The sequence below is a fragment of the Penicillium roqueforti genome (genome assembly GCF_015533775.1).
Source record: "Penicillium roqueforti strain LCP96 04111 chromosome Unknown scaffold_15, whole genome shotgun sequence".
In the NCBI taxonomy this organism is placed as follows: domain Eukaryota; kingdom Fungi; phylum Ascomycota; class Eurotiomycetes; order Eurotiales; family Aspergillaceae; genus Penicillium; species Penicillium roqueforti.
Window position 1 is genome coordinate 467,597 of NW_024067579.1, and position 13,654 is coordinate 481,250.

At 49.3% G+C, this 13,654-nt stretch overlaps 8 protein-coding genes across 8 annotated transcripts; 3 read left to right on the forward strand and 5 right to left on the reverse strand.

Moving 5' to 3' along the window:
* Positions 1-689: 689 nt before the first annotated feature.
* On the forward strand, positions 690-1,571 carry LCP9604111_6042 (uncharacterized protein; the record flags this gene model as incomplete). Its single annotated transcript, XM_039073920.1, has 1 exon — positions 690-1,571. One exon carries the CDS (start codon positions 690-692, stop codon positions 1,569-1,571), a length of 882 nt encoding a protein of 293 aa, XP_038928077.1.
* A 393-nt stretch (positions 1,572-1,964) lies between these two features.
* LCP9604111_6043 (putative MFS transporter) lies at positions 1,965-3,500 on the reverse strand (the record flags this gene model as incomplete). The annotated part of the gene is made up of 4 exons (XM_039073921.1): positions 1,965-2,354; positions 2,405-2,546; positions 2,593-3,060; positions 3,109-3,500. The coding sequence occupies 4 exons, from the start codon at positions 3,498-3,500 to the stop codon at positions 1,965-1,967; spliced, it is 1,392 nt and encodes a 463-aa protein (XP_038928078.1).
* Positions 3,501-3,674: 174 nt separating this feature from the next.
* LCP9604111_6044 (cytochrome P450) lies at positions 3,675-5,431 on the reverse strand (the record flags this gene model as incomplete). Its single annotated transcript, XM_039073922.1, has 3 exons — positions 3,675-4,363; positions 4,413-5,249; positions 5,299-5,431. The coding sequence occupies 3 exons, from the start codon at positions 5,429-5,431 to the stop codon at positions 3,675-3,677; spliced, it is 1,659 nt and encodes a 552-aa protein (XP_038928079.1).
* Positions 5,432-5,957: 526 nt separating this feature from the next.
* LCP9604111_6045 (putative cytochrome b5 reductase) lies at positions 5,958-7,415 on the forward strand (the record flags this gene model as incomplete). The annotated part of the gene is made up of 2 exons (XM_039073923.1): positions 5,958-6,069; positions 6,118-7,415. The coding sequence occupies 2 exons, from the start codon at positions 5,958-5,960 to the stop codon at positions 7,413-7,415; spliced, it is 1,410 nt and encodes a 469-aa protein (XP_038928080.1).
* Positions 7,416-7,687: 272 nt separating this feature from the next.
* LCP9604111_6046 (uncharacterized protein) lies at positions 7,688-8,347 on the reverse strand (the record flags this gene model as incomplete). Its single annotated transcript, XM_039073924.1, has 1 exon — positions 7,688-8,347. One exon carries the CDS (start codon positions 8,345-8,347, stop codon positions 7,688-7,690), a length of 660 nt encoding a protein of 219 aa, XP_038928081.1.
* A 539-nt stretch (positions 8,348-8,886) lies between these two features.
* On the reverse strand, positions 8,887-9,775 carry LCP9604111_6047 (uncharacterized protein; the record flags this gene model as incomplete). The annotated part of the gene is made up of 2 exons (XM_039073925.1): positions 8,887-9,567; positions 9,617-9,775. The coding sequence occupies 2 exons, from the start codon at positions 9,773-9,775 to the stop codon at positions 8,887-8,889; spliced, it is 840 nt and encodes a 279-aa protein (XP_038928082.1).
* Positions 9,776-10,213: 438 nt separating this feature from the next.
* LCP9604111_6048 (uncharacterized protein) lies at positions 10,214-12,172 on the forward strand (the record flags this gene model as incomplete). Its single annotated transcript, XM_039073926.1, has 11 exons — positions 10,214-10,338; positions 10,385-10,540; positions 10,591-10,765; positions 10,818-10,911; positions 10,960-11,045; positions 11,099-11,229; positions 11,279-11,402; positions 11,451-11,547; positions 11,601-11,870; positions 11,920-12,004; positions 12,055-12,172. The coding sequence occupies 11 exons, from the start codon at positions 10,214-10,216 to the stop codon at positions 12,170-12,172; spliced, it is 1,461 nt and encodes a 486-aa protein (XP_038928083.1).
* Positions 12,173-12,287: 115 nt separating this feature from the next.
* Positions 12,288-13,604, reverse strand: LCP9604111_6049 (phosphatidylinositol-specific phospholipase C/glycerophosphodiester phosphodiesterase family protein; the record flags this gene model as incomplete). The annotated part of the gene is made up of 2 exons (XM_039073927.1): positions 12,288-13,272; positions 13,384-13,604. The coding sequence occupies 2 exons, from the start codon at positions 13,602-13,604 to the stop codon at positions 12,288-12,290; spliced, it is 1,206 nt and encodes a 401-aa protein (XP_038928084.1).
* Positions 13,605-13,654: the final 50 nt, after the last annotated feature.

Sequence of the window (13,654 nt, forward strand, 5' to 3'; positions counted from 1 at the left end):
ACGTCCCCTTAAGTGACATTCATATTTATCGTGTTTATAGAATCTCTATAGAATCAACCCACTTCGTAACCATGAGATCTTGGTTTTTTGATGACATAGTCGCGACGTCAACAGCGAGGGAGTTAAACTACTAGCATCAACAATATATCAAGCGAGGCTGTCAGAGCCGATAAAATTCTCGCGGAATGATCACCGGCCAACCTCATACATTATTGTCACCAATTATTTTTGACCTGTCATCTATCTGGACAGAACGCACGAATAATGTGGCAGTATTTATAGCTTCCAAGCATTTCCAAGCCTTTCTAGAGGCGAACAGCCGTTCAATGGAATGTATAGGGAGTGCCCACATACCACACGCGATCCTAGATCAACATCATATGGACCCTTCGGGAATGGAATGTGCGATCAGACAACCGATTGAGTGAACATGGGATTTTTTGACACTTGCCAGCCCCTGAGTATGACGCAGAAGTTGCATTCGAATTTTAGATACGTTTCATGTTCAGCATCATAGCCATTCTTCCCCGCCATCCCATTATCGCGGTACAATCGTATAAGAAGAATTTGATAGGGCGCACTAGGTATATAAGAGCAGTAGATGCGCATCTTGCTGTCTACGCTTTGCAATCACACAGTTCAATTTGATCATCAAACTATAACTTCACTGACATTGAATCTTAGCAACCATGCATTCCCTCGCCACCTCATTCATCTCCTTATCCCTACTATCAGGCGCAGTCCATGCCCAAAGCATCGCTCGTGTCTGGACACACTTCTACCCAAACTGCCCTGGCGAGACATTCAGCAAGCTGGACACATACGAAGACTACCAAGAATCCGGCCCATCCCAAGATATCACCTTGGACAGCTGCAAAAGCTTCCCTGTCCCCTCCTACGAGCACAATCTCGTCAGCGCTATCTCTGTTGACGCCGAGCTCCTCACCCACAACCACGACCTCCCCTTCCTAGAAGGCGGCAGCGGCTGCAACATCAGCGTGCACGAGGTCCCAGGCTGCATCGACCCGCCCCTAATCAACAAAGAGATCCGAAATGGCGTCGAAGTCAGCCATTGTGTGCCGCGCCAGTTAGTCGCTTATAGCCAGGTCTGGGTGAATTTTGTCTGCGGCAGCGATAGCCCTCTCCACAACGAGAACATTCCCCAGACGACAGAAGAGAACAAGCAAGCAGACACCAAGCAGTCCATGCCTACTGCTGCGCCCGATGCGCCTGTGCGTACTGAGAAACATACTTCCGTCGAGGATATCAATAATATCCAGACGCCTGGGTCGAACTCGGATTCGTGGCGTACGTCCCAGGTTGTGAATAACCAGCGCGAGCCGGCGCAGGAGAGCCGTGTTAATATGGCCGGTCATGCGCAGAGTGAGCAGATCGTTCATCAGATGTTGGAGTTGTTGAAGAACAGGACTTCGCATATCGTCACTGGCAAGCATCATGCTACTCACTTGAATGTTACACTGCATCACAATGGCACTACCCCAGGAAACCACACTGTGATGTCACGTCGGCGTCTATCTGTTTTGCGAGATCGGGCTGGTCGTTTTGTTTGAATTTGTTTTGGGACGTCTGTCTGAGCGTTTGATTTATGTTTGATGAATTGCAATCATGTGTGTATACCGATCAATTAAAAGTCTACTGTGTATGTGAAAATTGCGCAATTCCCTAACCCATAATACTACATAATAGTGGACATAGAGAATGGATGCGATATTCTTACTCAGAACTCAACTCAAAGTAGTGTAAAACAAAAGCTTCAATAGGTATGGCCGAAGCAAAGAGTCTACAGGATTGTATATCATTTCTGGTCTACTGACCAAACGAAGTGATATTTTGTGTCAATGGTAGACACACATCAGACTTTACAACAGCAAGACCTTTTACGGTCATTCCGACATGGGTTTAGCAAATTTACCAACGCGTAGTCATGATCCCAAGTTAATATTCTAACTTGTCTCTTCGTCGGTATCTGTAGCCGCCTGCTTCCGACTGGCAGCCTCCTTACCAGCAAAGCTGAACAACATGCCCAGATCATAGATCACTTTCAAGCATCCAGCAATAATGAAGGATACACCGAAATGGCCATTGCGCGACAAGATACCCGTCAACAGGGGACCCATGCTCTGCGCGGTAGTCTTCACAACATTCACCGCGCCCATGATAGCAGTGCGATTTTTCGCCGGCAGAGCCGCGGCAAGGAATGCGGAGCGAGGCGCCACATCCATATTCTGGGAGCAGGCTCGCAGAACCAAGAAGGTCAGTGCCAGAGGCAGGCTAGATGGGACGGAGATGAGAGCCAGGCAGATTGCCGACGGCAAATGAGTGAATACCATGGTCTTCCAAATGTTAGAAGTCGCTCAGCTTTCCCGAGTGAAGAATATCTTACTTTTACATTACCAATTCGTTTGGCGAGGGACGAGGCAATCAGCATGGATGCTGCGGAGATGATGTTTGTGGTGAAGAAGATAGTGCCGAGTTCACCTTCAGGCAGATTAAACTTGCCCCTGAAGAAGTAGGTCATCCAGGAGCTGAGAAATTAGCATCGTAGCCGACAAGAGTTGGGATTACACTCACAGTGAAGCTAATCCAGATGCGAACGAGTCCACTCCAAATAGGATGAAGAGACGGATAACCAGCGACCACAGGTCCTTCTCGATAGACGGGAACAGCCACTTCTTCCTCGTGGCCGGCTCGATATCCCGCCCGACTGCTTCTACCAGCAGCGGTTGGGTTTCAGAGATCTGCTCCTGCGGCTCTTCTTTCTGGACCTCGACCTTTTCACTTAAGCCCAAAGTGAAGATTAACTTAACGACGCCAACGCCGGCATAGACGAAGAAAATGATGCGACAGGCGGGAATGAATTCCCATCCGTGGATTGACTCCAGAGAATTGATGATCCAACCACAGACAAGCATTCCCATGGCCGAGCCAGCAGTTCCAATCAAGGAATACCAAGCAAAGACATCACTCAAAAGCTCATGAGGTGTGAGATGAGCCAAAGTGGATTCCTCCACGGCGCGGAACGGACCGATTTCATTTCCACTAAGAAATTAGCTGAGATAAAAATAGAAAGAGAAAAAAGGGTCGAACCTTGGACTAATGACACCCAAGACTGCAGCGGCCAGTAGAACCCAGAAATTCCCGAACAGCGCGAAAATGACTCCGCTACCAGCCATGAGAATTGATCCGAGCGACAACACCGCCTTGCGACCCATAGCATCAGCATACAGAGTGAGGAAGAAGCTAATCACAACATCTCCGATCAGCGTGAGCGTCATAAACAAGCCAATGCGATCATCCGAAATTCCCATGGCCGACAGATACGATGCCAGAATCAAGGTCGAGCCGCCATACGCGAAGAGGCGCACGAAGCGTTGGGCGCAGAGAAGCTTCACGTCGAGCGATGACCGCCACATAGTGGTTAGGCCCAGCTCTTCGAGGACATGGCCCATGTAACGCGCCGGTCGCGATTGATTCTCCATTGTTTGATGGTTGAAGGAAGAAAGTTGAAACAACCACGTTTTAACTCCGAATCTCGGACTCGGCGTTCCTGCCGGAGCTAAGCTTTCTTAGGAGAGAGAGCCTAAAAGGGCTGAAGAAATATATTAACTCTTTTGAATATAAACAAAATTATTATGTACAAAGGATATTCTCAATCACTGCTCAGTCTTGGGAGGCCATTTCACTCGTCGTTCCGCCCGCACATACAAGTTGGTAGGACGGATCAACTGGAACATGGGATCATACTCGACTGCCCCATCATTCTCTTTCGTGAACTTGTACCGGTATAACAACTTGGGCAAGAACACTTTGACTTCCTGTAAGGCAAAGTTGAACCCAATGCACATGCGCGGTCCGGCAGCGAAGGGGATATACGCAGTCTTATGACGGTTCTTGACCTCCGCTGTATCCCAACGATCCGGGTCAAACCGTGCTGGGTTAGACCAGACTGCTGGATTGTTGTGTATGTGGTGAAGGGCGGGGATGATGATGGATTCTTCGGAGAGCTTGTATCCGCCTGGGAGAATCATGTCGACTTTGGCTGTGCGCGCAGGCTGGTATGAGGGGTTATGACGGCGCTGGGTTTCTTTGATGAACTTGTCCAAGAATGCCAGACGGTCCGTCAGATCTGCGGTCATTGGGGTATCGGCGTCGATGTCGTTGTCAATCAATTCCTGTAGGAGTCTCTCCTGCATGCCGGGATAGCTGACTACCGAATAAAGCAGCCACGATAGCAATGAGCTGGTAGTTGTGAAACCAGCGCCCGTGGCTACCACTAGGGCCTCCATCAGACTGGTCTTAGGCAATTTCTCGCCCTTGTTATCGGTTGCGCGAATAATATAATCTGCCTAGGCGTTAGCTCAAGCCTTGCAACTTCTAGTCATTCAACTTACCAATCATGTTGGAGGCCTGCAATGCAGCATCCTGCAACGGGAGATCTTCGATGCCATTACGAGAGGCATTTTGAATAGACTCGTTGACCATCTCAATAATACGATAGCGAGCGTCCCGTAGACGTTGCGGGTCACCGAAAGGCAACTTGGCGTACCAATCACCACGGGCGGTCACCTTCTTGTTCAGCTCCAAAGACTCAGCAATTCGGTAGACCAGTTCGTGGGGTGGTGCATCCACGGCAGAGAAATGCTTGAAGTCCATACCGAGAACCAGCTTTCCCACGGCCTGCGCACCGAGCTTGAGCATATATGGGTAGACGTTCCAAGCCTCGCCGCGCTCGTCTAGCTCGTCGAACACATTGAATGAGTCCTCGACGGTTGCTTGCATAGTGGGAGCGTAGTGACGCACTGCTTTCGGACCCAGGGCTGGCGGGAGGAACTTGTGTGCTGCACGCCATTCAGGTGTATCGGTGTCACCCAAAAACACACCGGCCTGTTGGTTCTTGATCGGGTACAAAGGGTGTGCCTCGTTGATTTTTTTGGTGAAGAAATCAGATTCTGCAAAAACAATTGCGGATAGCGCGGGGTCATTGGTGTGGTAGACTGTCCGGCCCATGTTGGTGGTTTGAATGATAGGTCCATATTGTTCGAATAGACGCTGGTGGTTTCCCAAGTGATCGGGGTAAATCTCGAAGAAGTTTCCCACGAATGGCAGTCCCTTGGGACCGGGAATCTCCCGTACTGCCTTACCATCTATTGAGATGGCGATGGGCCCTTCGTTGGTAAGGATCTCAGAGGGGGTGGACAAGATCGAATCCTCTGACTGAAATCCGATGCCTAACTTGAGAGTTAGGATGATACCAGAGGCGACGCGATAAATGCTTACCACTTGGCTCAACGATGGCAAATTGACCAGCAATAAGGTGCTGAAGTTCTTCGTAGTCGACTGTTGTCTCTACCTCGATTGGGCGAGCTGAGGTGATAGCCTCGCCCAACAAGTGGAAATTTTTGGCAACCATCGTGAAATGGGAATGAGAATAATAACGTGTTCTTTCTCTCTGGAAGGGCCCTCCTCACATTTATAAGGATCTTATTATCTGGGCCATTTGAAACTGCATAGTTGACTCCACTATTCATGAAAGCGCATCCCGACTCATTTTCATGTCATAATGAAGCAGATGCATATCTCTGCGAGCCTCGGTTCAAAATATTTCTCAAATTAGGATCCACAGTATCATCAGATTGCAAAAATAGGAGAATACAACATAGCGCGGACGTTATTTCGGACTCGCTGTGCCGATGGCACTGGCGCGAAATGTGCCGTCTCAAACGGCCCCACCGTCAAGATAGAGGTTTTTTTTAATTATTTTTCTTCAAGATGCCGAGGCATTTTCAATCCCTCCTTGCTGGTAGGCTCGTTTTATGCAAATACCGGAAGTGCTAAGTGGGCTATTGTGATAATTCCATGTTCCAGTACGGAGTCCTCGTCGTGATATTAAATTAAGACTCCGTCCTTTTTGGTTTTTGCAAAATCATTCATTCACAATGTCCGTTCCAGAAACAAAAGAGCTCAAGGTCGAGCTGCCAGAGTATACATTGAAAGATGTGGCAGCACATAACACCAAGGGTGATACCTGGATGGTGATCCACGGACAAGGTAACTTCCCCTTAAATAATCAAAAAGACGGTGCTAACATTACGACAGTCTTTGACCTCACAAAATATCTGCATGATCACCCAGGTGGTCCAGAGGTTCTCCTCGAGGTAGCCGGTACTGATGCCACAGCAGACTATGAGGATGTTGGGCATTCTGAAGACGCCCGCGAGATCATGCAGCCCTTCCTGGTGGGCACTTTGAAGGATGCTCATCAGTACGTCCAGCCTAAGACAGTGCGTGTGGTCTCCCAAAAAGCACCTGAAGTGGCCAATTCCTCATCGTCGACCATCAAAACGATCGCTTTCACTTTGGGTGGACTGGCCCCAGTCTTTTACCTCATCAGCCAAAGAAACAATCTCACAAAGAGCCTGGGAGCCATCTCCCACTTGATCCCTCACCCACTGAAGAACCTACGACTACCTCACGGGGGCTTCATCAACGGCTTCTTGGCCGCTTCTGCTATCTCCACAGTCCTGGGTGTAATGGTAGCGCGACAGGCCAGCAGATTCACCAAGATCGACTCCGGGTTCATGCGGTTCCCACCTCATAAGAAGTCAAAGAAGGTGCTTCGTGTCGATCCGCACCTGGCACGCGGCTTCCTCGACCCGCAACATTATCAACGCCTGCATCTCGTTGAAAAGACCGAACTAGCAACGAATGTCTACCGTTTCGTCTTTGCCCTGCCAACCGCCACAGGTATTTTGGGTCTACCCATTGGCCAACACGTCTCCATCAGAGCCGTTGTCGACGGAGCGAGTATTACTCGCTCATACACCCCTACCTCTAACAACCTCGACCGGGGCCGCATTGAACTCGTGATCAAATGCTATCCCGACGGTTTATTGAGCGGGAAGTATCTGGCCGGCTTGACTGTCGGCGAAGAAGTCGAATTCCGCGGGCCCAAGGGCTCTATGCGTTATACGCAAGGTCTTTGTCGCAAGATCGGCATGGTGGCCGGCGGCACAGGCATCACACCCATGTTCCAGCTTATCCGGGCGATTTGCGAGAATGACACCGACACGACGGAGGTTAGTCTGGTTTATGCGAACCGCAGCGAGTCTGACATTCTCTTGCGCGAAGAGCTTGAACGCTTCGCGCGCCAATACCCGAAGAACTTCAAGCTGTGGTATATGCTAGACTCTGCGCCCGAGGGCTGGACCTATGGATCGGGATACGTGGACCAGGCAGTTCTGGCAAAGCAGCTCCCTGCGCCTTCGCCGGACACTAAGGTGATGCTATGTGGGCCGCCCGGAATGGTCAATGCCACTAAGAAGAATTTGGTTGCGTTGGGCTTTACAAAGCCAGGGGTGGTGGGGAAGATGACCGATCAAATATTTTGTTTCTAGAAAATTGCCTAATATAGTAATAGCCGAGGTTTATAGAGAATTGAGTCAAGTGTTAAATTATTGATCACAACTTACGACCCGTCCGACGGCCCTGTTGCCGAATGCGTTCGGGTGTCCGAAGAGGGCAGGTCTCCGAGAGATCGCCGAAACTCCACTCGCCGAAGTGCTGATTCCCGAGACGTTGACTGGCTGAATGGTTGAAGCTTATCTTCCAGGAAACACTCCATAATACTAGTATAAATTATGTACACAAGACTATGTTCTCCCTCCCTTCACTTCGTATCATCTGTCTTCGTTCCTTTGCGTTTGCTTCGACGCCGGTGAGATCTCCGGCGCTTCTTCCTTGGTTTCTGTTTCTCCCGTTCTCGAATCATGAAGCGAACCCTTCGGCCTAATCTTCCTTCTCTTGTCTCGAACCCAGTCTTCAAGTTCATTTCTGTTGAGATTCTCACAAGAGGTGAGATGTTCAACTTGGTATTTTTCGAGCCTGAGTATCGAGGAAGATCAGACGATATAGTAACCGTCTTCTTTTTCTTCGACAGTTGATCGTCAGTAGGAGGATCTGGAGGTGTAGGGTCTTCCGTATCAGGTAGAACTTTGGCGGTTCGCTTTGTCGATGCCCGGGACTGCAAACGACATAGATAAAGATAGTATAAGAGCAGTAGAAAGACTGTAGCGCCGAGGATAGACCCCGCTATTGCACCTTTGCTTTCATCTGACAGTCCATTGCTTTTGGTCGAGTTTATTTGCTCGGGCGCAGGAGTTGCTGCTATATTGACCACCTCGATGACAGTCGTGAATGGAGTGGTCACCGTCAATGTCACCAGGTTCGACGTTGGCCATGACTTGGTGTTCCCCAGAGTAATGACTGACACGAAAGTGGTGTCTGCTTCGATTACTGTCTGGGTGACCTCGCGAATCGCAGGCGCCATTGCCCGGCAACAAATTGAACTGACATGATGGGTTTAAGTGTCAGTGACAGCATCACTTATTTCGCGCCACAAACACGTAGGGTATGCACGAGCGGGTCAAAACGGTCTTCTAGTATATGTGATAACGAAATCGAATTCGTGATAATCGTATCTTCTGACTCAGTTATGCAGCTTGTGCTGCGCAGTCACGGAAATATCACTGCAATTGGTGGAATGGTCTGCAAGTGTGGTTGGAAGGCCAGCTCACTGCGTCTTGGCGCAGGAATTCTGCTGAGCACGGAATTAAGACGAACACCTGCGTGGGGTTTTCCCAACTAATACTTACAGTTTATTTGCCAAGTGCTGAACACCCACGGGTTCTCGTCAGACAGACATGCAGCTTTACCTCGAATCAATTTCCTGCCCGAAAAGAACGAGCGCAGTGTATGGTCGCCTCGCCCGCACGGACGAATTCTCTCCATACTCCACACAGAGAGGCCTTGGCTCTTCAACTTTGAACTCATATTATTGAAGTTACGTGATATAAAGCCTCTATAGATTTACAGCTTCGCGCTTCCAGGAGCAAAGTTCGATCCAGCGCCCTGGCTAATAGCATCAACGATGGCATCGACACTATCCAAAATCCACGTATTCCCCTCATCGCTAGCCAACCAGCGCGCAGCCTCTTCCCCCTCGACATCAGTCGCCCACGAGCCATCCTCGATCGCCTTGCGCAACCCAAACAAGTGCGAGGTGACTTGGGGTGCAACGCCAGACTGAGCGCGCAAGCACGAGACAGCAACAACAGACGTCAGGATCCGCCCAACGGACGCGCCAGTGCTACGCTCAGGATCAGACAACAGGGCGCCGTAGTTGTTGTACAGGATGTGCACCGGCAGATCGGGGTGTGAGTCAGCTAGTTTATTGAATAGCTTCTTCTCGAATGGCCGATAGATGGAATTCCAGAGCGCAAGGCCGCGCTCGCTGATCGCGGTGATATTCTCCGGGGTGGGGATGCGGGTGGGGGTGCGGGAGAGCTGGCTGGTGACTGAATCTGGAAGGCTGGCTTTCAAGGCGTTGAGGCAGTTTATGGTGCGTGGGATACCGTTGAAACTAATGCATTTTAGACCGACCTCGCGCATGAGCTCGGCCGTCTCGACTTGCTTGTTCGGGTTGGTGCTGGCTAGTTCGTAGAGGGCTGCGAGGGACTCAGGGGAGTTCATGGTTATCGTTGCTGCAGTCTGGCATTTGTTAGATTGCGTTCAATCTTAATTGAATGAATCGACTCACTGATAGTGCGACCCATGATGGCTGCGAGAGCTGTTTGGATTGTGCGGTCTGTTGGATCTTTTGGTAGACCGAGGTTATGTTTGCTGGCGCAGGAATGGTGGATGGCCGGGCAGCAGGGGCCTTGATTAATGCCTTGAGGCTAGGTGAAAGTTTAGACATTTCGGATGATGAGCTCTTGTGCTCTGAATGTGGATGTCTTGCCATTAAATACAGGATTTGCTAAAGACCAATTGTGTTCCCGACCTCGGGAGCTTCGGGAACGGAACCCAGAAGTGAGCACCGATAAATACCGGGAGGGTGGTAATAAGACAGTAAATTACTTAAACATTTCGGTAATATTACAGGTGGGGAACACGTCGAAATCCGGGGAATACGGGGAAACAAAACATCCAGACGCGATCTTATGGAAGCTCTGTCATTGGTGAGGATCTGCGGGCTGGTGAGGAGGTCGGACTCAGAAATGCCCACCGAAGTGTCTCTCTCTGACTGTTTCTGGGCTATTTCTTTCCATTATTTTCCTATTTTCTCCCCATCCTACGCTGCGGACAGTACAGGAGAATAATATCATTCGTACTCCAAGCAACAATCCAAGTCGCCATGGACCAACCCAAGTCCACAGTATCAGAGCTGGAAGAGGCGAAGTCAGGTCCCCTCGACCGACATTACGACCTTGAACATCAACAGAAGTTGACACGGAGGGTATTGTGGAAGTTGGATATACAGTCAGTTCAAGCATTACAATTACCATGCGCTTGCTAAATTTTCCAGTATTCTTCCTATCCTAGCCCTGCTTTTCCTCATGTCATTTTTAGACAGGACCAATGTCGGTAATGCGAAGATTCTCGGCTTGGAAGCGGACCTTTCTATCACAGACCATCAGTATGATATCGGCCTGGCTGTGTTCTATCTCACCTATATTTGCAGGTGCGTTGTGTTCTGTTGGACCCCCACGTCAGAGGCTAATTGATATAAAGCGAACTGCCGAGTAATCTAGTACTCAAAAAAGCATCGCCGAAGATTTGGCTGCCGTTCCTGACGGCTATTTGGGGTATCATTACCATGTGCCTAGGATTTGTACAGAATTTTGCTGGTTTTGTCGTCGTTCGGGCTTTGCTGGGTATCGCGGAGGGAGGTCTTCTCCCTGGCATGGTATGTTTCCAATGTTGAATGAAATTGACATAGTTAACTAACAAAAGGAAAGGTTTTATATCTATCTTCTTTCTATCGACGAGGCGATTTGGCTCTGCGGATCGGCTTGTTCTACACAGCTGCTTCCCTGTCGGGCGCATTTGGAGGTAAATATTCATCAATCTCACTGGTTTTCGGCGATAGTAACGAACTAGGACTTCTCGCTCGTGGACTAGCCGAAATCGGTCCTCGAGGAGGCATACAAGGTTGGCGCTGGATTTTGATTATCGAGGGACTTTTGGTATGTGAAGGTAATTGCTATCAAAAACAAAATGCTGTCTGACTGTTGATTAGACGTTTGTCTCCGGGGTGTCGAGTTTCTTCGTTCTTCCAAATAGCTTGGAATCTGCATCTTTTTTAACTGCAGAGGAAAAGGAATTCGGAGGTAAAAGGCTAATGCTTGATAATCCCGGGTCACTAGAAGGGTAAGCTTTTCTGACCCGTTGGATGGGAAAGCTTGGCTAACCTAAACAGATCCTCGGAGGCAGAATCGTTCAGATGGTCCGAAGTCCGTCGAGGTGTGCTAGATCTACAAGTGTGGCTCTCTGCCTCGGCGTACTTTGCCATTCTCTCTGGGCTATACTCCTTTGGCTTGTTTGTATGACTTCCCTATTTTTACATCGGCCTCAAGCACTGACGGTTTTAGCTGCCAACAATTATCAAAAACCTCGGTTTTGCCAAAGATGCCAACGAGGTTCAGTTGTGGTCTGTGATACCTTATGCTGTCGCAGCCGTAATTACAGGTTTGTCTACAGAGCACCTTTGAATTTCATCAAATACTCACACAGTTTTTCAGTCGTTGTCGCCATCATCTCTGATCGTCTCCGTCTGCGAGGCGTGGTGATGCTCTTCACCCTCCCAATCGCCATCATTGGATATGCAGCCATCGCCAACATTAACTCCCCTCGCGTTCAATACGGCATGACCTTCCTCATGGCAACTGGCCAATACGCTAGTGTGCCGTGCATCTTGGTGTGGTTGTCGAACAACTCTGCGGGACATTACAAAAGAGCCACTACATCGGCGCTGCAGCTGGCAATTGCAAATGCTGGAGGATTCGTTTCGAGTAAGTTGCCCACACTGAATTTATTTCTAGATCACTGACATCACTATAGCTTTCAACTATCCATCTAGAGATGGACCCCTCTTCCACCGTGGACATACCATTATCCTTGGTTTGTTGGTGTTTGCATGGTTTATGTGGGTGTATTTATCATTATTGGGTCAAGGGCGATCGCTGATTTACATAGGATCCTGTTTAATGTGCTCTACTGTGCAAAGATCAATCGAGACAAAAGGCAGGGTAAGTATGATCAATACGCAGGGTATAATGATGATCGTAACCCGGAGTTCATGATGGTTCTATGATGGCAATGTTGTCTATAGACATATTGATGTGCTCTACAATATACTGATTCTGGTTCTGGGTAATTGTAGCAAGCTTAATTTTTAGAATTCAACGCATTATTCTGCATAAATCATCTCATACCCACCACTGCCACCAGTGATGAGGCTTCCAGTCCTGCTTAGTTGCACCACGCAAATCATCTGTATTTAACACGTCCACACCCTCATGCACAAGTACATTCCAAACATGATTCCGCAGTCCAATGGGCCAGGTGGGAGTTCCCCAGTACCGCACCTTCAGTCCCAACTTGTGAGCTTCAAATACTTGGCTCCGAAGAATAGCAAGCTGGATATCTGACAGACGACTAAGAGAAAGAGGCCCGATAACCTTGCGGAAGTCTGCTGATGCATAATAGCTGTTGGATGGGTTATAGGTAGAGTCCATTGGTTTGTTGTCGTTTGCCGTTATCTCGGTGGGAAAGGTCAAGTTGCCAAGAGGTGCATCAAAGAAGACGTCGCGGTAGGTTGTGTTCTCCAACAGTAGGTGAAAAGGCACATCTCCACTGGCAACGATAGTAACTGGGCCGTATACGATATCAGAGCCATTGAAGTGAGTCAGATAGCCCTTTTCACGAAACGGGTTCAGCTGCTCAACAAGAAGCGGCAAGGTGCGATCACCATCGGTTTTGCAATCAACCAGCAAGGTCACAGTCTGCTTTGGGTCATTAGGAAACACCCCGACTATTTCCTGATTCATGACGTGCGGCCAGCTTCGGGAAGGCGGTGCATTGTGTGTGTCGAGTATCTTCAGCAGCGGGTCAAGATAGAGGCTCTGCAATGTGCCCCGGTGGACTGTGGAACGTGAATGGCCGACTAGAATGTCATTTCCCCATGGCCAGACGTCAGCCTCGACGCTGATACAGCCTGCACGAAGTGCTGAGCGTAGGGGAATGTGGCGCCAGTAATCGTTGTGCGAGTGGCATGGTACAGGGATGACACCGTTGGTAGACCAGTCGGAAAACCTTGAGTGGCGTTCCCCGGGGAAAATAGCCAACGAGGTGTCATGTCGAAAGAGATAAAAAACCCATTGCCATGCAACGATGAAGAGATTGATGATACCGCTGCAGTGAGACATTGTTAGCACCAACAAGCACAACGAGTCAGGTGTGGGGAACACAATCCAACGGCCAACAAATCACGACGGGGTGTAGACTTGGGCAGCAGGTACGCACAAGACGAAAATCAGTGCCCAGAGAGGTCGCTGCACTACGCGACAGAAAATGGCTCTCTTAGAGCGTGGATATGCAATGCATTCTGGGTGCGAGCATTTCAAAATCGAGAAAGAGGGTCGTCTGGGCTTCATGTAGGGCGATGTATTTCTCACTTCGAGATCGACTAAGATAAATGCTTCATGCTCCGGAATAGGCTCTAGAGCAGATGGATCAAAGGCCATGTTGGGAGGGAAAGAAAAAGGACAAGCTTTTTCCAAGGGCTGGGCACCGG